Here is a 26,287-nt window from a genome sequence, read left to right as displayed (position 1 = left end):
TAATATTAAAAGGGTTTTGAGAAACCCTAGAGATATTTTTTTAACTCTTTGCATTTGCCACCCTTTAGTAACCAAAGCAATCCCTCCTTTTGATAATATCATTCCATTCCAATCAAGGCCCTTTTAGGGTTTGGGTGTTTTATAACAGGAACTAAGGAAAGGACAGAAAGAGCAACATCATACTTCAAAAGAATTACTATTAATTATAATAATAATAAGATGAAAAATACTTCAATTTGCCGAATCAAGTTTGGTTTGATTCTTCCTGGTCTTTGCTTGTGGGCTAGCTCCCTCTTCTCTCTTTCTCTCTCTACTTTCCAGAATTCTTAGCCTTTTCTTTCACCAGCAATTCAATTTATTTATTTATTTTATATCTATTTTGCCACCCCCTTTCTTCATAGTCTGCTACAATAATCATCACTTCTTGTACCCTATTATCTTATCAACAAGACTCAGCTCTTTCCTGAAAACTTCCCTTCTCATTTTCTTCATTAAATTTACTGTTTTTCTTGCTCTTTACATTTATATATATTCTTTTTTATACACCTAATTAGATATATATAAACCAAGAAGAAGGTTATTGAGTGGGTGGTGGAGATAGACATGGAGGTTTAAAGAAAAGAAAAGAGAAAAAAAATTTCATCTTTCTATTTTTTTTCTTTATTCCATATGTTTTGATTGCATGGAATAGGTTTTTAATAAAGGTCAGAAAGAGATACATCTGAATTGTGTTGCAGAGTTGCTCAGAGAAGCAATCCATGGCTAGATAGTAAGATAGCGACTTGAAGAATAATCCATCATCATCTCTTCACGAGATCTTGTTTTCTCTCTTTTTCCTTGCCTCCATATCAAGGATTCCCTCCTGTTCTATATGTCACCGTCACCTGTCCTTCTTCTTAATCAAAGCTCCGTTTAGTTTGGTTTAGTTTATAGTAACCCTCAAATCCCCGGATTCTGTTTCTTAGCTTTTAATCTTTTTGTTCTTATTCATCAACAAAAACTAAAAGATCATTTTTTGTGCAGTGGGGTTTTTTTTCTTGTCTTTGTAGTACTCATGTTTGCTACAGCCATGTCCAATTCAACTTCTTTATCTGAAGAAGCCAGTGTTTCTTCCGGCACAAGAGTTCAAGACTTTGGTGTTGGCTTAAATCCATCTGTTTCCACTCAGCAGCCGCAGAAGATCAAGAAGAAAAGAAGCCTCCCTGGAAACCCAGGTCGGATACGATATAATTTCTCCTATCTCTTCAATTTTTGTCTTTAAATTCTTCTTTTCATAGTTTTTCTTTCATGGTTCTTACTGTTTTCTTTTTTTCCATGTTACAGACCCGGACGCTGAAGTGATTGCATTATCTCCGAAAACTCTATTGGCCACCAACAGATTTGTGTGTGAGATCTGTAACAAAGGGTTTCAAAGAGACCAAAACCTTCAACTTCACAGGAGAGGTCACAATCTTCCATGGAAGCTAAAGCAAAGAAACAGCAAAGAAATAAAAAAGAAAGCATATGTTTGTCCTGAGCCATCTTGTGTTCATCACCATCCTTCAAGAGCTCTTGGTGACCTTACAGGAATCAAGAAACACTATTGCAGGAAACATGGAGAGAAGAAATGGAAGTGCGAGAAATGCTCCAAGATCTATGCTGTTCAATCAGATTGGAAAGCTCATTCTAAAACCTGTGGGACAAGAGAATATAGATGTGACTGTGGAACCCTTTTCTCCAGGTAACATAGTTATTTTTCTTTATTTGCTTTTCTTCTCTTTTCATTCAAATTGATCCAATCTTTCTTTCCTAATCTTTTCATCTTTCCATTTGTCTGAAAGTCCCTATTCTCTTTTCATTAGTTTTGATGCTTCAAAACTTGAGATGGGATCACTAATTTATAGAAATCAATTAAGTCTTTGTTTCACTTTCTGATCCCTCTTTTCACAAGAGAGGAAATCGCTGCATGAAATATTACATCTGGAGGTTAAATATATTGCAGTGGTTGCAGAATATGCATGGAAGTGGACACCAATATCGTTACAAGTATCTGTTACTGGTGTCATTTTTAAGAGAAACTGAAACCTGCAGCCATGTTTATGCTTGAAAAAGAGCAATCAACCGAAATCTTTTTGTTTTATGTTCTAGTTTCACATGTTGTCTTTGATGCTATATAAGTAGCAAAAGCTTTGATCTTTTGTTTTCTGGAGATGATTTTTATAAGTTTTTGAAGAACCACCATTTTTACCTTAAGTTTTAATTTGCTTATTTAGATAATATAAGGTATTTTATTTAATTTTCAAGCAAAAGAATTAATAGCTTTAATTTTTTCAGCATTTCTCCAACTGCAGTCTCAAAACAATGATGAACATCTGCTCTTGTCCAAGAAAAAAGTTTAAGAATAAACTTAATTGCCTTTGGAATTTCATGGTGGAGAACCCCATGATAAATTTTTATTTATTTCTTTCATGAAGCAGCATGCCATTATTAAGTTGCAGAGAACACTGAAGCTCTGAACTTTCATCATGAGGAGAAGTTGATAAATCTGCAAAAATATCTGATATGCTGATTTGTTCTCCATTTTATCTTCATGCGTAGATAGATAGAAAAGCCACGGGGGGTTTCAATTACAAATCTTTGTTACATGCATGAGAGCTCAACTTTCAAAAGACTTTTGTGCCTCGAAATGTACTATTTCCTTGAAATTTTGAGCCCCTATGCCCATTTTTGCATGCATAAATATAATTAATCATCATTCATATGTCATAAATTTGACCCATCAAACAATCTCTCTCCCTTTTTCTTTCTTCTTTATTTTTCACCTTAAAAGATCAATTAACAATTATATTTTTGTCAATTAAATTCTGCATTACTAATTGACTCATTCAATTTGTGAAATTGACAACAGGAAAGATAGCTTCATTACCCACAGAGCATTTTGTGATGCATTAGCTGAAGAAAGTGCGAGAATCTCAGCAAATCAACTGGCCAATCAGAACCATTCAGCTTCTCTCTTCCCTTTCACCAATCACATTGCTTTAACTCCATGGGATCATCCTTCTCATCCAAACCCTAACCCTAATTCCAATGATCCCCAAAGCCATAACCCAGTTCATCATATCAAGACTGAACAATCCCACCATTTCCAAATCCCACCTCTCTCTTCCTCTTCACAATACTTTCAACAAGTGCAAACTCAAAATCACAAGGCTTTGATTGATTCGCAATCGCCCTTCCAAAATCTGCATGTGAACGTACAGCCAACAGCCACGTCAGCTCACCACCACATGTCAGCCACGTCAGCTCACCACCACATGTCAGCCACTGCACTGCTCCAGAAGGCCGCAACCGTCGGTGTAACTCCTCCCGGGCAGCAACAACCTCAGTCAGTGGGACACATGACGCAGCTCAACATGGGCGACTTGGCACAGATTGATCATCGTCATTCAGTGACTCACAACATCTCACCGGCGACCTATATGGGAGGGTTCCCTTCAGGCAACCTTTCCACGTGGCATAAGACTGACCGCCTGACCCGGGATTTTCTCGGACTCACTGGAGACGGCAATGGCAATGAAAACGTTAACGTTAGCGTAAACGTGAGGGATGTTTTAACGTATACCACAGGCTTAGAGTACCACCCTAACCACCACTACTCAAATCACTCACTGTTGAAACCCCAAGGTTTCGGATTCCCTGAACCACACGCCTCCGAAACGTGGGGTGACTGTTGAAGATAATGAAGATGAATGCAAAAGCAGTCGCTAAAATTAACAAAGAGAAAAGGAGTCGAAAGAGAAAGGGTAAAACAGTACTTTTGAGCATCATCTTTTAAATTTATATTCCTCAGTGACAGAAGAACTAGTACAACACTGTCACCTGCATCTGTTGTATGTTTCAGTATTACGACATTTTTTTGTTTTCTGGGTTTTAGACTTCGAGACGCTTAGTTGCTTTCCATAGGGGTTTCCTGTGTTTAAATTTTTGTCTCGTACATCATCTTCTCTCTTATAGTTTATCAGTTTTTTTCAGTAACTTTTTCTCTTTAAAGCTTAATTTCCCATGAAAATTAAATCAAATTATATTATTAAATATCCATTTTGGAGATGCTGAAGGACTGACCGTGGAAGTGATAGTGGCAATTTTTGTAGTTTTGCCAAGGAGAAGAAGAGATCACATGCAAAATATATATCACGGGCTTGCTTTGCTTTTGTAGTAATACAATGTGTCCCATCTTTATCACGACAGCTATATAAAAATTCTATATAAATCTTTACATTTATACAGAATCGTTGATGACAAATTTTACTATAGATTTGGAAATGATGAATCTTGGGTTGCATCAAAATTTAAATAAAGAAAATGTTTCTTTTATGGCTACTTTTTTCCTTATATATACTATATGCTCTGATGATCATAATTATTATCAGAAATTGTAGTGTGTTTCATGAGACTATTGAACAGTATTATTATTATCTTTCCTTGTCTCTAGAGGGAATATAACAAAGGGAAGGAAAGGACAAATGGTCCACGGCTCAAGGCTTGCCTGCCATTACTATGAATCTTGGGACAACTGTAAATGTTTATCGAGAAATGTTTGTCAAAACTTATCTTACTTCATCCAAGCATTAGCATGATAAGTTATTTTGAAATTAACATTGAACCCAGTTGGATGATACGAAGAGCCAATGGTGAGAAAAAAACTCATTAAATATATTAAAAGAACAAATAAAATGTTTAAGTTGTTTTCTTTTTTTCTGTAGCAATAAATATATTACAATTCTCCAAAGCCTCGTTGTAACGTTCAAATTGGTGTTTTATATTACTGCTGAGATGAACACGTGTGCATGCAGTGTCCGTACATGAACAAGATTCAAAGTGAATGCTTTATGGGAATTTCGTGTGCCCCATTATTGAGTTATAGACAAGTTTCAATGGAATGGATACATACATTCATACATACATGTGAGCATGAATAAATATTAATATTCTACATGCAATACATATGCCCTTGATTAATCATGATGGTCATGTAAATCAGATATTGATATACGTAAGGGCGTCGGTGGAGAGGACCATAGCTTTTTAACTCTTTTGGGACTTGAGATTGATTGTAATTGTTTCATCAATTAATGTGCAAATTTATATATAAATAATGAAATATTATTATATGATTAAATAATTTTAAATTAAAAATAAAACATTTTATCGTATAATTACATATTATTATTATACATTAAAATAACCTACACTTAATCAAAATTCCGAGAAAGCCCTTTAGTGTCATTTTAGGTTTTATTATGATGGTGAATTAAGTCTCCATAGAATTAAAAATATTTCCAGATTCCAAGAGGTTAGGATAGGTTAATGGCCAACTGCTGTAGTTGAAGAGATCAAGAGAGATAATTAACATGACTTTCAATCACCGTATTATATTGTCAACTTTTACATTGAAATCAAATAATGCGTCTCGCCATCATCCTTTGACAATTATAACGTGAGGACATGGTTTATCTTTTCAAATTAACTTAAGTTTTCTCCATTAATGGTCAATAGCTTTATATAAAGAAAATGGGAGCTCAAAGTCTGAGCAATGCCAATAATCTAAATATAAATTAGGGTTTCCTTTTGCAGTCAATAGATAGTACCTTAAGCATAAACTAACAAAATTGGATGAAAAAGAGAATTTTAAAATTGCTTTGACAGCTTCAATCAGTAAGAAGAAGGGTCTTCTTCCACGAACTTACCATTGATGTGGAACTATTTGTCATCTATATAGGAAAGAATCTAGCTCATCTGGCTAGTCAGCCTATTAAATTTTTTGACATGAAACACAGACTCATAGACCCATTCACACTAGCAGTTTTCGAGTGTGAATAACAGAACTAAGAAGAAAATATGGAATTTCTTTTGATTGAAATCAAATTCCAAGAAATTCTTTTGGAGCAACTTTCTTTAATGAATGTGTACTAAGAGAAAAGAGTTGGATAATTTCAAGGAAAACGTAGCCTTTTCTAAAGACGGAGGGGCAGGAGAGACTGAGAGAAGTGTAGCGTGAGATAAAAAGGGAGTTGATGATGGCGTGTGTGTATTTGTGCTCAGTGTGGTGGTGGTCCGGAACTTAGTGGTACAATACCAACACCCAAAAGGAAAAGAACGGAGAAACAAAATCAAAGTGAGAAAAATAAATGTCAACGGTTATGAAGGAGATGCTAAATTACCACTCTTATAGCTTTATCAATTTCTGTGCACGTCCCCATGTCACACAGCCCCTCTTTAGTTGGTAGCAGCTTCGCCTCAACCTGCAATAATAATAACCTCAAATAATTTGCTTTGGGTAGAGATCTCCTTATTACTTTGTCTCTCCATGACCCACCATTTCATTCATATTGACCCTTCATCAACAGCTCTAACACAAAGTCCGGCTGGGTTTTGTGAAAAAGAGAATGGCAGATTATCTTTATTGAGAAAACTAATAGGTATATTCAGGGAGAGTAAAGAGGAGGCCTAGGGATTAATGAAAGGAGGAAGCATAAGAATATGAATATCGAAGCTTTTAGAAAGTAGATGTAAGCTTCATGGTTTAAGGTACAATACATGCCAATTGCCTAGTAAAAAAGACGTCCTCTTTCTATCTTACTCTGAGCCTCACTCACAACCAGACAAACAAAAAGCTTCTCTTCTATATCCTTTCTTTTCTTTTCTTTCCCAGCAATCAACATATACTTATACTTCCTCCCTGCTCATGTCATCTTTCATCAGGGAATCTCATCCCAATAAACCTTCCTTCTCCCTTTCTTTTCTTCCTCCCAATCCCTACTTACTACCCAAACCCTTCTTTTCTCTTTGCTTTTCTTCTTTGTCTGTTCTGCTCCTAATCCCCATACTATACTTTTTTCTACAACACTCTTCACTATCATCATTGAAATTTATATAAACAAAAAACAATAATAATTCTATGTCTTCATTGCACTAAACTGCATATCTATGATCTTGCTTTGCTTAAGCCACCTAACCTAAAACACTTAATATTCAACATTTGAGCTCTGTTAACTGTCTTGGTGATGAAAATTTAGGAACATTGTTTTTGTTCTGGCTACAGCATATACTGTTTTCTGAAGTGTTACTAGCGCAAACAAATTAGAATTTAATATTCTTGGTACAACACAACATATTAAACAAGGGGATAAAAGGCACGTAGTTTCAAATTTTGAACCAAACATGGGTTAAAAACAATTCAATTGAACAACATTCAAGTCAAACAATATGGACCTGATATCTTGTAGAAAGCTGAGATATGCAGCGTGATCAAAAGCCACATTGATTCCTCTTTACAAAATTGTAGATGACTCACATGTAAAAGTACCAATTGAGATAGAAAGATAGATTCTCCTATGACAGTGGCATCAATTTAATGTCTCGAGATCATCAGCAGGACCAATTTCTTTAAAGAAGTTTGTGTCACCGAAAACTGATCCAGTCCATGAGCTTTGGCAAATTAAAAATTTACTCCCAAGTATTTATCCAAGACATTTTTGAATGCCTGCAACAGGATATAGCAATTGTGAAATTTATATTTTAAAAACCACAATATGACACATAATTATTCATCAAATAATCAATTGCTCAGCTAATATGATTTCAGTTGGTCTCTGAGACATTTGAAAATGTTTGGATTTATTCATGGATCACCACAGCAGATGGGTAGTCCACATGCATTCTCCATGAATGCTCAGCTGCTTGCCCATATACAGATATGCAATAGAAGCAAAAGCAGGTAAACCAAGATGCACATGTCCCTTATGTAGATGATGACAACAATGACTATAATAACAAATTTTGACCTAATAATGATAACACAGGACAAAAATGATGATGAGGACAATTATGTCCCAATGATGACGACAACAATGACATAATGACAATTATGACCTAACAATGATAACAACAAGACTATACGAAAATTATGACCTAAAGATGATAACGACAATTATGGCATAATGATGATAACAAAATATGCATATGACAAAAGAGAAGAAAGACCATTAAGGAAAGTTGAAAAGAGACACTTGCAGAAATTCAATGCTTTAAAGAAGTTGATATTAGGTCAGAAAACTTGAGCAAGATCCAAATTAACCAAAAAATCACAGTATAATGTGATAAAATCAAAAAACAAAACAATCTAACACGATTTAATGTATTAAGAATTTAGGGCCAACTTGACAGAATGCCAGTCACATGGATCCAGCTATTACCTCTGAAAATTTCTATATCAACACAAATCTAATATGACCTTTTATGTTGAGTTGTCATGAATGATATGATATCATCATGATAAACTGTATGTAATAAATATTCCTACATGACGTTTGCCAGAGGTTAGAACATTGGTGTAGAAAATTTAACGACAAAATTATTATCCCCATATTCCACAAGTCTAACATTGCAATTTTATGTCCGGTATGTATGCCTATATAGGCTTAGACAACAATATTTTTCCCATAGATGACCTTGAAAGATATTAGAAATGAATCTAAGCCTCTTGACCTGACGGTATAATGATAATAGATGATGCCAATTGTCTAGAAAACACTTGACGATCAAATGATAGTATCTCAGATCATCAGCATTATTATTATATGACATCAAGGAATTGCAAAGATATTAATGTTGCATGAAATTACATATTCTTTGCATGGGTTAAGTTTCATCACAGAAGAATGATCAGTTATTATTAATAGAACTACCAATCTCTCATTCTTCTTCACAAACCCCAAAAGTCCTTCCATCACAAAATAATATGATGGACAAAAATACTGGATTTTTCCTACAAGGACATATTCTTGACAATGAATAAATGGACACAAAGCCCCTGACACCCCGGTTCCCTTGGTCAAAAAAAATATATGTTGCCCCTTCAATCATCTCCCCAGGAAAAATAAGAGTGATAGAGAAAAAAATAAGATGAAAATGCATCATACACTGAGTTCCAAAGACATAATTCAACATTACCTGACATGCAAATGCCTCTTTACCATTAAGGATTGCATCCATTGCAGCAAATTGGTCATCAAATGCACCATAAAAGTTTTCATAGAACTTGCTCCTGCAAGCATAAGAAATAAATAAAATAGTGGAGTCAAAACTAGGATGCAATATTATAAAATGAATTTAAGGAAAAATTCAACATAAAATTAGATATACCTATCTGCTTCGGAGGTCTGTTGATCCATCTCATCAAATTTCCGTGTAAGGACTTCTGCCCCCACTGGTGAAAGCATGTGCAATATTAGAGCCTCCAAAGTTCTAGGGAAGTTTTGCTGAAAGGAATAACATTATGTGAAAAGATGGGAACTTATTATGAAACTGTGGAAGTTAAAGGAGCATCAATCATCAATAATTAAAATTATGTGCATTCAACAAGCAATAAATTGAAATTCCTTTAACTGACTCAACCCTAACAACTTTTAAATATAACCAACAGAATCTTTGTTTAGTCACATTATTTTTCAAAGATATTGATCTAGCAACTAGTTACATGAGGTGCCACAACAATTCAACAAAGGTTTTTCCAGTTTTATATCTATGAATGCAAATAAGAAACAAATTATTCAAGATTACACCTCTACTTCACTATATTGTGAACAGAAATTCAATGTGCACAATAAATAGGAAGTAGAAACTCACCGCCATAGCAAGACAGACTTCTTGAAAGGCATGGGATTCAAGGTTCCACAGAATTTTAGCAACTCGATCATCCTCCAGGCAAAATAATTTTGCTGTCATATTCTTCTCATACTTGTCTTTCACATTTAAGTCAGAATTAGAAATTGATGCGGAGACCATGTATTGACCCAAATCAGAAACATTAATATGGTCATGGACCAAAGAAACAAGTTCATGAAGAGCCTGGAGAGCACAGGGTCGCAAATCATGTAATAAACTCCTCTGTTGTGGTTCCTTCCCCTGCAGATCTTGTCCTTCATGTGACTGATCCAAACCATGGTTGGTTGGATCTGTTCAAAATTTATCAGTTCAGTCACCATAATTTGCCACTGGCATTCTATTAAATTGCAAGTTTCCCATTTCTACTTCAACAAAAAACATGTGAAAATGTGATAGATCGCTGGGTGGTCATAATATATATGATAGTTTTCACCAAGCTCATCAGAAACTCACCTAGTTCCCCATTATTAAGGAGCTCACAAGGATGCCTCTTCAGTCTCTTTGTACCAGCAGAAGCCTTGCCCAGTATTTGGTTCTGGTGCAATTTCAAATATAGATATGGCTCACAATGCTAAAAATCATTTCTGATTGAAAAGAAAAAGAACCAGGGAAAAAGGCAGAGAATCAAGAAATTAGACTGCCCAATGAAACAGAATAAAGATGCAAAAAAGTAATGTTAAATTATTTTTTCAATAAATATGCATAACACACTGACACTTCCATTATAAGTTTGAATTTAATTAAGTGTAGTAAATTTAAAAAGTCCAAATATAATTTTGTAAAGACTTGAAATGCCAAATTTTTCAGAGATAAATTATCATCAGTTACATAAAAAATTCTGTAAAAAAAATTGGATAAAACTTTCAGACGTTAACTATAACAACTCAAAGAATACCCAAGCTTTCAGAAAAAACTTTGAAAAATGATTTCTGAGAGAACTCTTTCTCACCAAACAAGCTGTTAACAAGTAAAATACACCCAAAATCATTTTTCCAAGGAATTCAACAAGCATAATTTTGATAGAAATCATTACCAGGGCTCATAAATAACGTAGAAAGTGTTGTTAAAATGAAGTAGAGAGAAAGTAACCCCAACCAGATTTATCAAGCTTATATGGAACTTTAACCTCAAAAAAAAATTCTACACGATACACGTACCACTTCCCTGTCTGCCAATCTTCAATACACAATATTGACTTGATGAGCACAGGAAACATGATGATGAAACAAAACTGAAGTTAGTTTAACCATACTTGTAATGCTTGATGAAAATATTCTAACATTGCATGGAAAAACATGCAAAACTTGAAAAAAATTTAGAAGACTGTCACAGGAACCTTCTTATTATTCTACGCAAATAATATGCATCCATGTGTTCCGACAAGCAAGACATTATGTTGGACTGCCACCAAAAGTTAACTGCAATGGTAATATCATCACTATCTATTTGGTGGAACCTGTACAATGAGAACAACAATTAACCAGACGATTGTTATCATAAGAAAAAATTATAAGAAATAAAGTAATAAATATTCCTATAATTAACAAAATTACTTAGACAAGCCATACAAGGACAACTATCATATCCTAAGAAGATTTCAACCAATGACAATAGGTGAGCATACAAACAATTAAACAGGACACTGAAGCCATCAAGTTAGTATCCACCTTAGATCCACTGCATCAGCAAGCAGTCATTCAGAGCATTTTGTCAACAACTATAAAATATGGCTAAAATATACTCTGAATACATGCTTTGCTTGTTCACCAGATGCATGTTTCTCTTCAAAAGATGAAGTAAAAATCAGCTTCCATACACAGAATATACAGGTCTATATGTAAATGATGCTTTTTATTCTCCACCTAATATGTCTACAGGACTAGAAACTTTTGAAAATAAAGAATGAAGTTCTAGGTTCAAGAGAAACATGATCTAAAATGAAAATACTATAACACAAAATCATGAAGATACAGATTTTACAGAGGAAATAGCCCAAAAAGATTTAAATGACCGGAAAAATTATTTAAATAATCAAAATGACATGAGATCAGGTCATTTTGGTTGTGGAATGTATTCAATGAACCAGGTGAGCACATCCTAGACTACATCTTGTTTTTCCTTAAGCAACCACAAACGCAGATAACCCACAACTAGTCTTTAACAAAACAACTAACTTCTATCGTCTCTAATATCACATCATGATTTTAAAAAATCAAATATGCCTGAGAATAAGAAATCATATATATTGGAACACTAAATAGATAGACAGTGGGATTGATGCTAAATGGACACATGAAAAGAAAAAAGGGAAATGAAGTCAAATCTAAATAAGAAGGAGAAAACAAAGTATGAGCTCCTGATAAAGCGATTATGTAATAATCATGAGTGCATAACCTTACCAGCCTTCAGGAATGAAAAGTGCATCACCCGCATGAAGAATAACCTCCTGAGAGTACTCTTTAGAGCACTCTGCTCTTGGATATTTTGAAAAATCAGGACTTTCTAGAGCAATAGAGCTGCCAAAGAACATAAGTGAACTAAGAAGATTAGATATAGCAAGAATAAAAATCTGTAAACCCTCCAATCAGCAATCCGAGAGTTGGAAGTAAAATATCTTTATAGTCTTATAGAAAATAAGGGAAAAAAGGGAATAAGACTTAATTTCCTAATATAGATACACAAATTAGAATACCTATGATTTGAGGCCTCCCCATATATAGGCATCGGGTAGAGCATTGAACAAGCAGAAGGGGGCCATAAAGCAACTGTCAAGCCAAAAAGTCTGTTAAAGGATTCATATCCTGGATCTAGTATAACTAATATGACAATTCATTCTGAAAGTCAACCAAATGCCATTGTTCAGAAATCCAACCCATAAACTTAAGCTATTAGGTGAAGGACCCAACAATAGTGTAGTTAGACATAGCATAAACTAATTTGGCAACATGATATATACTCCTAATAATAATGTAAAACAATTAATAAATAAACCAACTACAGAGAAACTAGGCATAAAAGATAAAAAACATCAGATAGCCACAAGGTTCAACCGACTTTACCTCGTTTGCAGCCAGTAACTATACAAAGCAGATTATGGTGTGGATCATAGTGAGTACTTGATTTAGCTTGAGCATTATTCATCCACAGATTGACAGAAGCTATTGTTTTTGTCTCCAAAAAAGCAGGCTGTGCAGATTAAGCAAAAGAAGGACATAAGAAAACAAAGGTGAACTGTAGAGACTGAACGGAATCTGAATTGATAAGATACAGACTAGAAAAATGGAGCTATTGAAACAAATCTACAAACCTTTTGAATATCTTCCTTCAGAGTTTCCAGTTGCACTCTCTCTTCATTCTCGTTATTCATGATTGGTACCTGAATTATTAAATATTTCATCCAACATATGCAACAGCATTACCCCTCATACAAACAAATAAACAGTAATAATAACACAACTATGGCCTCAACTTAAACTAATGAAGACAAATATTTGTACAGGATCAAAAGGAGTAATTGTATATCCATCACCATAAAGTCTTTAATTACCTGTGCTAAATAAATTTGTTGCGGAGCAACATCCCCAGGAAGTAAACAAGGTTCCTCTGTCTCAGACCCCACTTGGAGATGTCTTTCTGGTTCAACACAGCCAGTGCAACCATCCTCCGTTTTCTGCTTATGTTCCTTACAGTAACCAATAAAAGTAGAAAATGGCAATGGAACCTACAACACAAACGGAAAACAAAAAAGAATAGTTCCAGTCTCTAATGCCATACAAAAGAAGAAGCAACATAAAGCTCCACATATACATCAAAACATTAAAAAGTTGGATGGTCTCACTCTCTCATGTCTTCTAATATCACCGTAAAAAACAGGTGCACTTCTGGACAGCATAACCTCCACAACAGAAGACCCTAGCCGTTCCTAATAGTAATTTCAAAATAATGAACATAAGAACTTAGAATAGTATACAAAGTAATATATGGTTCACATTCGACCTAATACAACAATAAACAAGTTAATAACATTATCATTTCACAAAAATTCTTGAAAGCAAGAAAAAAGAATTAACCAGCAAATATTCGAGGCCTCCTTCAGAAGGATTCCACTTGGATAAAGCTTTCCAGTCCTTAATGCTTTCTTTAAAAACCTTTTACGAAGAAGAATACAGAAGATTTTTAAGAGCAGTATCTAATTAATTAATTAATTAAGGAAAAGAATGCATGATTGATGAAATTACAGCGGGAATGTTTTTGGACTCAATCTGAGAGGCGAATTCTAAGGCGGAAGGGATTTGATCGAACTCGAAGATTCGAATTTCCAAAGACTCCTCCATTTCTTTCACGTGATGCGTAGGATGCTTGAGCTAAGAGATGAATCTCGAGCGAATTTTTCGAAACTTTGCGAGCGAGGGCTTAACTGGCCAGGTTTTTGAATTCCAAATCATTTTTCAGGGTCCAAGGAATCTGAGTTCCAATTTTGGACCAGCTATGTGCTCCTCGCGGCCCACTAGAATTTTCAGTTGGATGTCCTTGAAAACAAAAAAAAAAAAAAAATGATTTATTATTTAAGTGTCAACCTCGAAAATCTTTGCCCAATTTTGAGAAACTAATGTAGTTGCTTTCCTAAGTTGGCCCATAGAAGAAAAAAAACTATTGACATTTTTTTTACCAAAGAATTAAAAAGCTCTGATAAAATAGTTAGTAAATTTGAATTATGTGATAATCTTAGTATTGTTACAATTTTTTAGTATTGTTACAATTTTTTAAGATTAAAACTGTATATTGAAATTATTTTCTACAAAATTATGTGATAATCCTACATATTTGACATATTGTCTTTTTCATTTTATCTTATATAAATGGATTATGCATATTCCATAGTGTTAAAAGGGTTTTCTTTTATAAGTACGCATTATTCAATTTGATATGGTTTGATAAATTTTTAAATTAAATGTATTAATTTAAAAATAAAAAAGTATGATTTAAATTACAGTTTAAATGTATTAAAATCATTCATATATATAATTTAATAAAATTAATTGAATTATATTTTTCAAGAACATAATATAAACATTTAAAATGAATATAAAATATGAAAAAATAAATTACACACATAATTATTTATTAAAAAATTCTATCATATATAGTTTATATATATATATATATATATATATATATATATATATATATATATATAAAAATAATACGATTTATAGTTTGAAAATCATCCAAATTGCAAGTAAAATTAAAAACTATTTTTTAAAAATTTTTCAATTCAAATTAAATCAAACCAAACCATAATTTTTAAGTGATTCGATCAAATTTTACAATTTAAATCGAATTATGCACACCCCTAATTTTTTTAAACAAAATATCAACAATTTATTACATTTAACTCATAACGTTTATTTAACATCTAGGTTACTTTCCTTGATTAAAATTTAAACTTAACAAATTGAAAAGGGTTTTATGGGTTAATATTTTTTCAAGTAAAAAAATTGATAGCAAAGGGGAATTTTTTTTTTTTTAATATTTCCAAGTAAACACCTGCCACCAAGGAGGGAACTACTTGGCCAACTGTTAAGTCGAAATTACCGATCTTCTTGCCTTCTTTATTTCTCATCTTGCAAACTGTGTCTCAATCTCCCTATCAACATGACTACAAACGCTTCTCCCTCCATATAAATTAAACCTTGAACAAAACTCAACACTCAAGAAGTTGAAGCTCAGAATCAAAATCATGAACACCAACATGAACATGAGGCTTAAATCTGCGGAAATCTGTTTGATATTAGCATTTATTCTCAGCTTCATCCGCCACGTATCCACTCTGTCAATAAATGTAAACGAAGTAGAATGTGTGTACGAAGAAATCATGCACGAAGGCGATAAGGTTTCAGGGAGTTTCGTCGTCATCGATCATGATATATTCTGGAGCTCTGATCATCCCGGAATTGACATGACTGTGATTACTTTCATTTTGTGCCTTCTTTTTGATTGCAGAATTTAATCTGTGAAAATGATTATATAATATATGTAATGTAGGTGACATCTCCGGCGGGCCACGATGTGTACAGTCTGAAGGGAACATCGGGGGACAAATTCGAATTCAAAGCGATCTATAGTGGGATGTACCAGTTCTGTTTTCATAATCCCATTTCAACACCGGAAGTTGTTTCTTTCCACATTCATGTGGGTCATATCCCCAATGAGCAGGATTTGGCAAAAGACGGTGAGTTGAAAATTAAGCTTGATGGTTGTGTTGTGCCGTTCATGTGTTGAAAACTTATTTGTGTTTGTTGCAGAGCATTTGGACCCGATTTATATTAAGATTGCGGAGCTAAGGGAGGCGTTGGAGTCTGTCACTGCAGACCAAAAATACTTGAAAGCAAGGGATGCGCGACATCGACACAGTGAGACACTTTACTATATCATTAATTATGTTTCAAATTAACCTCGAGGATTAGGTCATTAAGCTACTATTCTTAATCACAATAATTTTTGTTTAATTTTTTTAGCGAATTTGAGCACCCGGAAACGCGTAATTTTCTACACAATCTCAGAGTATTTCTTGTTGGCTGGTGCGAGTACACTTCAAGTGATGTACATTCGACGCTTGTTCAGCAACTCAGGTTATGCAAGAGTTTGATTTTAATTTAAATTTAGGGAGGTAATGAAAATGTTAATGATTTTGACAACATTAAGTTAATAATTTTGTGGCAGTTTTATTCTATTTTTTATTTAAAAAATTTATCAAATACCCACTTAAGCAATGTTTCACATGATAAACTTAATGAATGAGAGTGATTGTTTGGCTGGGGCATAATTACCATGATAATCTAAAAACTACTAGAAAGGGCATTGAGAAAATGACATTATGAAGACGATGAGTCTTCATTTTCGTCAATAGCAAGGGAGATAAAGAATTTCGAGAGATGTGATAGCCAGATACAGAGAAAAAATTATAATTTTTTAAACTCTAAATGAAAAAAAATATATTAAATTTTTACACCTTAGCGGGGGGCGGGGGGCGGGGGGCGAGGGGGGGGGGGAATCGATGTAATTATTTTTTATTTTTTAATACTTTTAACTAAATAATAATTTTATTCTAAACCCTATGAATGAATTTTAATTAATAGAAGAATATTTGAGTTTGTTAAAGTTAACAATACGAATTATCCTTTCACTAAACGTTGGGTGGGAATAGTCTTTTGCCAAGAAATAATAAAGTTTGTAGAGATGGTGCAATAATCCAAAAACTACCCGAAAGGGCACTGAGAAAATGGCATTATGATTAAAATAATAATAATAATATTATTATTATTATTAATTTTATATTTTCAGTTTGGTCTAAGTAACATTTTAATCCCATAGAAATTTGTTAGTAATATTTGGTCCATATTATTTACATTTTGATTCTTCAAACCTTAGAATTACTTAAACCGAACTTAAAGTATGAAATAGTTATCATTCGAATATAATTGATTTGTTGTTGTTTGTAGCTTACTACTAAGAATAGAAAAAAGAACTTGTGAGGTGACAAAATGATGCCCTTTCTTTCTAATTACGAAATGTTATGCAACTGAATGATGCCTTTGGATTTTTTAATTTAGGGCTACCCATTATTAAAGTTGTCTTCTTGTTTAGTTGGTGGATTAGATTAATAAGCCAAAATTAACTCTCTCTTTTTTAATTTTAAAAATTTTTTAATGTATAATTTTGGTTTAAAACTACTCAATGACACATTTTTTTAAAGAAAAATTATATTGAATAATTTGAATGTTGAATACTTACCTCTTCTGAAAATTTACATGCTTCAAACTCGCAAGGGTGCACTATTTTGTCGCGGTCGATCATATCTATTTGGCCAAAGGACTTGTTCCTACCCAAGCTTTTGTGTAAAAACAAATTCACATCCGCAGGATTTAAAAAATATAAACACTCATCATTCTTGAAACTTTTAATAGAAATTTTTATTTGTAGAAAACGTAAAACTGTTATTTTACCATTAAACTCCAAAAGTTTATATGATTTCTCTCTTTTAGTTTAAAAAATTACTAATTTTTTTAAAAATTAAGTTTTGAAAAATTATTATTTTTTCTCTTAGGATTTGGAAAACTAATCCAATAAATAGACGATGTCTAGATAACAAAAAAATAACGTCTTTATCGTTTAGATGTTGTTTCGTTTGGACAACAAAACATTGTTTAAACAATAAAATATCGTTTGGATTTGACAACAACAACAAAAGAAGAGAAAAATAATGACAATTTAGAGTGAAAAGAGACGATCATTAGATATAGAGATGGTAACCAGAGAGGTAAATAAAAAAAATACTAGATTTTGAGAGAAAATACGACTTTTTTAAAAATTGAAAATTTTAGGCAAAGATAAAGTTATTAGTTTTTAAAACCTCAAAGAAAAAATTGAGAAAAAATTATATTTTTTTAATAATATTATTAAAATAAATATTTTACACTTGTATTTAACTAAAAATTTAAAAACAAATGGATATTTGTAGTTTTGAAATTTTGCAAATGTAAATTTGTCTTCACATCTAACCTTGGGTGGGAAAAACTCTTTTGGCCAATTTATTAATCAATTTTTGTATGAATCTATAAAAATTTATCAGCATCGCTGGAAAATTATATTCTAATTTTGCCCCTGCTAGGTAAGCCTTGTTAATTGGCAATAGGTGGTAATAAAAAAATGGTGAATTAAGGCTCATTTCGTCTCAAATCAGTCGAACCCAACAAGTAGGCTCCTGTAATTTTAAAAAATAGGCTAAAGGACAATTTCACCCCCAAGTTTAGTTGCATTCTCAATGTCATACCTATAGGGTTTGAAAAACTCTAAATCTCATCTATTGACCAACTAGAATTAAAATTTTTTGTTATAAGTTAAAATAAAATTTTTATTTTATTAATAATATTAAAAAATATAAAATTCATTACATTTTCCCTTCTAAAACTAACGTTTCACCCTTTTAAAGTATTTTAATTTTGAAAAATCATATTCCCCCTCCCCTCCTCCCCCAAAACGTTAGAATTTTTTTCTTCCCTCTCAACAATTTTCTCCAAAGATCTAGAAAGGATGACGATGAAGTCTCTTCGTTAATGAAGAGATCTAGACTCTGAATCTCTTTGTTTCCGACGAAGAGATTCCAAATATCTTTATCTTTAGTGAAGAGATTTCAAATCTCTTCGTTTTTTACGTCGAAAAATATGATTTGTTAAAGCTAAAAAATTTTAAATAAAAATAAAGTTATTAGTTTCCAAAACTTAGAGAAAAAAATATAATTAATTTATATATTTAAAATAAAATAATAATTTTATTTTTACTTCTAACAATAAATTTTAACGATAATTATATTATAAATAAAACTTTAAATTTTTTAAAATTGATAAATATAATTTAAAAAACGCACTTAAACTTTGGTGTGCTATAGTCCTATGGCCTTTCCAACAAGTAATCCCAACGCAGAGGCCATTTCATTCAATTTACGTTCACACTTTACACCTACTCAATTTCAATCACCATCATCATCATTATCATCATCATTTCATCCCCATTATGCCAAAACTATGCAGTACATGCCAGGTAACGCACAATTTCTCCATCCAGTCCATCAACACGCAACCGTTTTGGAAACATTTCAATTGGAAAAAACTAAACGGATTGCGTGAAGATAATACAAGGCACCGTCAAGCAAGATGATTGGAACTTTGAAACAAATAATAAAATCAATTCCAAATTTGAAATTGAAACGATCAAATCAACTACCAAAGGAAGCCACTTGAAGAATTATTTTTTAATCCATTAATTTATAGAAAGTAAAATTAACAAATTGAAACTGGGAAAAACCTAGGAAGGAAGGGCCAGTCCCAGTGTTTGTTTTAGTCCGCAACTCTCGCGGGCTTCTCACTTTTGAACAAATCAATCAAACTGTGGGGACCACTTTTACGCGCTTTGTTTGTGATAGGGCCCACTGAAAGTATTTTTCAATTATTTTTAAAGGTACCACGTGGATTTTTTTAAAAGTTGATGACTAAAACAATTTCCTGCTCTATTGCATTGAAAATGAACCGTTGGTCACCCCGTTAAGAGTATAAGTATGAAATAAAATCTTTAAAATTAAATAATACATAACATTGTTCAAAGTAAGATGATATTTATTTTTATAGATTCATTCAAACTCCGTTTAATAAAAATGGTTGACGGAAATTAATTTTATATCAAAGCCCACACATTTTGATTAAAATATTTTCAAAAAATTATAAAAGTAACCTACACATGGAAAACAAAAATACAGAGTAAATTAAGATAAAAATTATCAGAGATATTAATTAAAATAATTATTTTCTTATCTTTTATAAATATAATTATTTTTTGTTCTATAAATATATAATTATTTTTTAATTTAATTTTATCTTTAAAAAAAATTTATAATTTATAATTTATAAATAGCTGGATAGGATAGTTGAATGGATTGACCGACACGCTCCAAGTGCAATTGAAAATTTTTCTTTGTGAGCGTGGGTGGCCGACACGCTCCGAGTGCAAGTAAGCAAAACAGTGGGAATTGCTTACTGGCCACACAAAATCACGGGATTGGCGGGAGATTACAAGTTTGTTTATTAATAGGCACGCAAATTAGTGAGGCTGAGTTCATGGCGGCAGAGTGCAGGCAAACCTGTTTACGTACCTAATTTCCCGCATAATTCATAAAGGCCGAAAGACTTCTTGCCACCCAGGCTTGATGTTTTCCTACCGTCGCACCGACGTTATTTTAAAATCTCAAAATCTTATTTATGTCATTTATAACACCTAAAATTTTATTTATAAATAATTTAAATTAATAAAATTTATTAATTTTAAAAATAAAATTGTTATTAATTATTAATATTAAAAAATATAAAAATTTATATTATTTTCTTTTTTAAATCCTAAAAATTAATAATTTTCTCTCATGATTAAACTTTAAAAAACTATATTTTTTTTCTTAAGATTTTAATTTTTCAGGCAAACCTCTCTCTTTGACAATTGACACTCTTTGATTGTTTCTCTCCATTTTTCTAGTCTCACTCTCATCGGAGAGGATGGGTATTCGTTTGGACGAAGATAAATCATTTTTGTTTAGACAAATTGATGAAGAAAGTTCTCATCTTTGTTGATTCTAGATGAATTGATGAAAACAATTATCGTCTTTGTTGATTTTAGACGAATTGACAAAAACGAGAATTTATCTTCGTCGAGAAATCTAAGGTATTAGAGCATATATTAACAAAGACGATAACTATTTCTTGACAAAGATGATTCGTCTTTGTCCAAACAAATACTCATTTTCTCTAGTTAAGATGAGATCGAAAGAAGGGAGAGAGACGATCGAAGGGTACCAATTGCTAGAGGGGAAGAGGTTTGCCTAAAAAATTGAAACCTTAAGGGGGAAAATGTAATTTTTTAAAGTTTATCATGAGAAGAAATTATTAGTTTTTAAAGTTTAAAACAGATGATAATATAATTTTTTATATAAATGAATATTTATTACATAATTTATGTGTTTATACTAAAATATAGTTTTGTTATTTTATTTCTTAAGGGTAAAATTGTTATTTTAATTTTACCTTAATAAAAATCATCTACATTAATATTTTATAGGTAGGATTTTAAGTTTTTGAAATAGTGCGAGTGGGATAACTTTGGTGGGAATAAGTCTTTTGGTCTTCATAAAATCAAAATAATAATAAAAAGATAAGTAATATTTTGAGCATACAAATGAATATATATTTATATATATCATCACATAATTGAATATTATTTTATTTTTAATTTAAAATCATTCGATCATATGATAAAATAAATAAATATATATCTATTTATATATTCAAAATAGATATACATAATGTTATTGGAAAACGGCTACACCATAAAACATTGAGCGGTCTGATTTTGATTAGCGGCCTCCTTTTAATTTGCAAATATTTTTATTTTTTGGAAAACCCACTCTGTTTGGTATAACTTCTTCTAACAGAATTTAAGCTTATATATAAATTTGTTAATTACTTAATTAAAAAAGATGCCGTATAACTTTATAATCTTAAATTTCTAAATAGTAAGAGGTAATTCGATTTTTTTTTTTTTTAAATGATGGATTATTTTTTACTTTTAATTTATTTTTATAATAATAAATCAAGCAAAATCTATTGGCCTCTAACAATTTTATTCTTGTCATTTTTAGTGCAGGTTCAAATTCCTATCTCTTTTAATATTCGAATTAATAATTGTCCAAACGAAGTTATTATCATCAAGAAATAAAATTAATATATAATTAATTGATATCACAATCACTATGTTTCATATCAGCTCAGTCACTCTCCAATGGTTATTGTAAGAACAAACAAATAATATTACTTTTTTAAAAAATAAATTAAAAGTTAAAAATACATGTAAATTTGACAATAAGATTTAAAAAAAAAAAACCCAGAAAGAGACTTTCATTTCATCCTTTATTTGCGTTGAGTTAGGCAAATTTACACTCATCTTTTTATAGGGTCAAATTGGTATCAAATTGACATATTCTAAATTATTTGGAGTCATTTGTCACCTAACTTTATATTGTCCACTTCGGCAGGTTGACTTCTTTTATCCTTATATTTATTTAGTTGTGCTTGTATAGCCATTTCAATTATGGATTAAGTGCGAACGTTCCTTTGGCATGCACAATTGTTTATTGTGACTTAACATTTATCCAATACGTAAAGCTTCTTTGTCCAATTTGGATAAGACCAAGTCTCAAATACTTCACTCTGGCCCTTTTATTTATGGTTATTTGATTTGGTCTCTTAAGTAAACAAAATTTGGACTTGGTCTCTTAGGTAGACATAATCATATTTAAGTCCAATAATCTTAAAACCATTTTTTATATTACAAACACAATTCAATCTATACCGATGCCTCTAGATCTTATGATCCTTTTTTTTTGTGACTCATACTTTTTGTCATATTGGTAATGAGTGGATTTTTGACAAATTTACAATTTGTTAGTCATTTGCACATAATCTATGATTAATATTATGACCACCTAAATAGTGAAGTGACAACTATAGACAAAAACCTATAAATAATATAGTTATTTTATAATATAATCATTTCATATTTTTTTAAAGGCACAGAAGAAGTGTCTATCTTAAATTATCCTCAATTTGTATTTGTTGGCTTTTGTAACAACAATTAAATAGTATTGAATTGAATGATAACTCAATCCCATTATAGCAAAAAATTTGAGTGGTCGTTGACATTTATCAGTATGTCCAACAAAGATACTTACTCTCATATTTGAAAGTGATGAATTCTCTATTGATCTACTATAGTTTCATACATATTTCAATATGCTCAATCACCACTGTTTCGATAATCCTTTTTCAAGAATCACATTATGTTAACTTCAAATCATATTAATTTACGCACAAGATAGTCTGATGACTTCAAATCAAAGGATAACATATATCATCATTTGTTGAATGATATGTTTCATAGATACTATGGTTACTATTCATATAAAATTCTCTTGGTGGGCCAATTAGATGAACATGTTTATTCAACATGTGTCTGGTCTTGCATTTGTATATCAATAAATAACTTTAATAGGTGAAATTTGTCACTATCTTTCAAATGATCATTTAACATTACGATAGTTTTAACTTTATTATTTATGTTGCAAGTTAGAATAATAAAGATGCTTCTAGAATGATCATTGTATGTGTATATATAATTTTCACAATCAATAACACACGATAATCCCTTTGTCATGGTTTTACTCTAAAATCATTCATCCTATTACATGAACTAAATCCTTCAATCCTTGGACTTGAAATCCTTTCAAGCTTTAATAAAAAATGTGTATCCCACGATTTGAGCAAGCAGATGAACCTATATGTTGAATAGTAGAAACACACACAAAAAGAGATAAAAGAACAAAGATGCACTTAATAAACCATGAACCCAATAAAGAATCACACAAATGTTAGGGCAAAAATAAAAAAATATCTTGGTTCAATCAACTCAAAGAAAGAAGTTGGTTTAAATACCCCAGAAGAGGCAAGTAGGTGATGAAAACTATAGAAGATTACAATAGTACACCTAGACATCAAATAAATGATTTGAATGTAGATGAAATAAGTTATCAGTTGTACTTAAATGAATAACTTAGTGTAGATGTTCACACACAATGCAACCATGTGCAGACATTTATTTTGTGCGCATATAAACTAAATGTGAACACAATTATTCATAGTTTGTCAAAACAATTCCACATTTGATTTCTCATTGACATCTAATTAACTTCATCACTTTGCATTGAAACCTAGTTTCTAAAATATGTATCCTCAATAAAACTTACAACACTTTCTTATCCTAAAATATATTTATAACTCAAAAACCCCTCTCATCTTTGTCTAAACCACTACTAATACTTAGCGGTTGAAGATTACAAAAATGTGATAGCTAATGCCTCAAATTTGATACTATCACATGTACGCTAATCAAAGTAACACTGTGACAAACATGTTTTTTATGCTCAGTACTTTATATAGATTCACCACTTGATTTTATATTCTTTATATATTCACTTAGTTCCACATTCATTGTATATTCACACTTATGATCTTTGATCAAAATATCATCAATTTCCTCACCCCATTAAAAGCACCCAAAATCATAACATTATCTTTCCATTCACCTATTCAATCCTTAACAATTGATAACAACTCTACATCGAGAAAATTTTGAAAATCATTCAAACCAAGTCCAACATTTGGATTACACTATTCTTCTTTCTCCTATTTAGATCCATCACCACCCTCTTCTTAATCATACAACAAGTAAGAAACTTTAAGATTAATTGGAAGGGAGATCAATATGGTTCCTCTTGAAAGTTAGTAAAAAGTATGATAATTGGCCGTGCTTAAAACTAAATGTTGGTAATGTTTTTCTTACCTTATGAGTAACCATCACATAAAAGAGAGATTGCTTGTGTTATCTTCTTTGATAGGGCAACTATATACATCATCATCATCCTCAATTTTATACAATACCCTATTGATGGAGATTTAAAGCTTTGTGGTGATTTGGATGCAATGGGAATTTAATAACTTCACCAACCCTTGGTAGATCATATCCAATTGGTTTATTAATATTTTATGTTTTCCTTCAACATATGTTATTGTATTGTCATTTATAGAGATCCATTGGCCTTCGTATTCAACCAATACAACAACATATAACATTTTATTGCATTTTGGAATGGTAAAATTAAATAAGAATTGCAAAGGAAGATACACTTAAATATAGAAAACCCTAGTCAAATTGATCTTACTAATTTCATCACATTTCCCTTAAATCATATCCATCATTAATAATGATACAAAAATAATCAAATGTACAACTTTATACTTGGATTTAGTATAGTTTCTTGCTTCTCGTGTTTTTTGAGTGAAAATTTGATGATGAGATTGTCGCTTAATGAGAGTTGGAAAAAAATGGTTAGGTTTTCATAAATATTGGAATACTAGAGTGAAATTAAACTAACTATCATTTGAAATACTTGACCATATTGGTATAACTCATAGGGTACATTTGGTTTGAACAATTTTTATTATCAAAATTGAAAAATTATCTTGAAAATATATTATTGAGTATAAATTATTATTATATTTAATAAAATTTAGTAAAAATTGATAGACATAAATAATTATTGTATTCGATTAGAGGTAAAAAAAGAATACTAATATATTATATTATTTATATACTCTTTGATATAATTATTCTAAAATATTTTTTATATTATTATATTAATTACATGTGAAATTATTTTTGTCGTAAAATATTAATAAATAATGATATAATTATAATAAAATAAAAAATACTTTAATAATATTTTAATATTAAAAGTAAAAATTGTAATAAAATTATCTTATATTATCTGTTATATTACAATTGACAATAAAAAATTATTAGAATATTTTATTACTTATAAATTGAATAAAGTAATGTCAGTAATAAATGATAGATTACTAAAATAATCTTTATTTATCACAACTACACACCCTTATTGAGTGTGTTTATTTCATACACACTCTTTCGAATAAAATTTTTTAATTATTTTTTGGAAAATAAAATCTTTTTGTGAAGTGATATATTATCTAATTATTGTGACAAATTTTATTATTAATAATATATTTAAGACAAAATATTTTTATCAATAATAAAATATATATTTTATGAGGCCTTTTAATTTTGTTGTTTAAGATAGCTTGTTACAGAGTTTTCTTTGTCATTAGTTACATTTTTCTTCGCCAAGTTTTGAAGGGAGCATTTTGAATTACAGTTCAGAGGCTTACGTGAGACATTGACTATTTTATCCTTACATTTGGAAATTGTTATGGTATTTACAATTACTGACTGTTTGGTTAAAACTTTCAAATTTCAATTGTTCGGTGCCTACTCTTATTGAATCGCAACATTTAACTAGCACAAATACTAATAAAAAGTGACAACATTAGTTTTCCAAAATTTTAAAAAAGGG

The 26,287-nt window shown here is 31.3% G+C and overlaps 3 protein-coding genes across 4 annotated transcripts; 2 read left to right on the top strand and 1 right to left on the bottom strand.

The window, feature by feature from the left end:
- Positions 1 to 243: 243 nt before the first annotated feature.
- Positions 244 to 4,014, top strand: LOC123211802 (protein indeterminate-domain 12-like). The gene is made up of 3 exons (XM_044630707.1): positions 244 to 1,214; positions 1,324 to 1,720; positions 2,888 to 4,014. The coding sequence occupies exons 1-3, from the start codon at positions 1,055 to 1,057 to the stop codon at positions 3,711 to 3,713; spliced, it is 1,383 nt and encodes a 460-aa protein (XP_044486642.1). The 5' UTR covers positions 244 to 1,054; the 3' UTR covers positions 3,714 to 4,014.
- A 3,187-nt stretch (positions 4,015 to 7,201) lies between these two features.
- Positions 7,202 to 14,144, bottom strand: LOC123212064. Its single transcript, XM_044631099.1, has 15 exons — positions 13,944 to 14,144; positions 13,776 to 13,853; positions 13,544 to 13,627; positions 13,253 to 13,426; positions 13,013 to 13,081; positions 12,765 to 12,891; positions 12,398 to 12,470; positions 12,105 to 12,221; positions 11,042 to 11,161; positions 10,863 to 10,881; positions 10,159 to 10,240; positions 9,667 to 9,995; positions 9,184 to 9,299; positions 8,992 to 9,085; positions 7,202 to 7,522 (listed from the first exon to the last, which is right to left on the bottom strand). The coding sequence occupies exons 1-15, from the start codon at positions 14,037 to 14,039 to the stop codon at positions 7,478 to 7,480; spliced, it is 1,623 nt and encodes a 540-aa protein (XP_044487034.1). The 5' UTR covers positions 14,040 to 14,144; the 3' UTR covers positions 7,202 to 7,477.
- A 1,113-nt stretch (positions 14,145 to 15,257) lies between these two features.
- On the top strand, positions 15,258 to 16,537 carry LOC123212450 (transmembrane emp24 domain-containing protein p24beta3-like). Of its 2 annotated transcripts, none has more exons than XM_044631598.1 (4): positions 15,258 to 15,598; positions 15,751 to 15,937; positions 16,011 to 16,118; positions 16,224 to 16,537. In XM_044631598.1, exons 1-4 carry the CDS (start codon positions 15,446 to 15,448, stop codon positions 16,352 to 16,354), a joined length of 579 nt encoding a protein of 192 aa, XP_044487533.1. In that variant the 5' UTR covers positions 15,258 to 15,445; the 3' UTR covers positions 16,355 to 16,537. The 2 variants fall into 2 exon arrangements, with proteins under 2 accessions (XP_044487533.1, XP_044487532.1); XM_044631597.1 differs by having other exon boundaries at positions 15,262 to 15,670.
- Positions 16,538 to 26,287: the final 9,750 nt, after the last annotated feature.

This window comes from Mangifera indica, chromosome 3 (assembly GCF_011075055.1).
Source record: "Mangifera indica cultivar Alphonso chromosome 3, CATAS_Mindica_2.1, whole genome shotgun sequence".
In the NCBI taxonomy this organism is placed as follows: Eukaryota; Viridiplantae; Streptophyta; class Magnoliopsida; order Sapindales; family Anacardiaceae; genus Mangifera; species Mangifera indica.
Note: the sequence above shows the minus strand (reverse complement) of the source record. Positions and strands in the feature narration are given on the sequence as shown.

Excerpts from the sequence above, each read along its gene's own strand:
- LOC123211802 (XM_044630707.1), top strand. The coding sequence starts at position 1,055 with ATGTTTGCTACAGCCATGTCCAATTCAACTTCTTTATCTGAAGAAGCC. Across the intron at positions 1,215-1,323 it reads AAGCCTCCCTGGAAACCCAG|ACCCGGACGCTGAAGTGATT; the intron begins GTCGGATACGAT and ends TCCATGTTACAG. Across the intron at positions 1,721-2,887 it reads TGTGGAACCCTTTTCTCCAG|GAAAGATAGCTTCATTACCC; the intron begins GTAACATAGTTA and ends AATTGACAACAG.
- LOC123212064 (XM_044631099.1), bottom strand. The coding sequence starts at position 14,039 with ATGGAGGAGTCTTTGGAAATTCGAATCTTCGAGTTCGATCAAATCCCT. Across the intron at positions 13,427-13,543 it reads ATATTAGAAGACATGAGAGA|GTTCCATTGCCATTTTCTAC; the intron begins GTGAGACCATCC and ends TTTGTGTTGTAG. Across the intron at positions 9,996-10,158 it reads CCTTAATAATGGGGAACTAG|ATCCAACCAACCATGGTTTG; the intron begins GTGAGTTTCTGA and ends AATTTTGAACAG.
- LOC123212450 (XM_044631597.1), top strand. The coding sequence starts at position 15,446 with ATGAACACCAACATGAACATGAGGCTTAAATCTGCGGAAATCTGTTTG. Across the intron at positions 15,671-15,750 it reads ATCCCGGAATTGACATGACT|GTGACATCTCCGGCGGGCCA; the intron begins GTGATTACTTTC and ends TATGTAATGTAG. Across the intron at positions 16,119-16,223 it reads GGATGCGCGACATCGACACA|CGAATTTGAGCACCCGGAAA; the intron begins GTGAGACACTTT and ends TAATTTTTTTAG.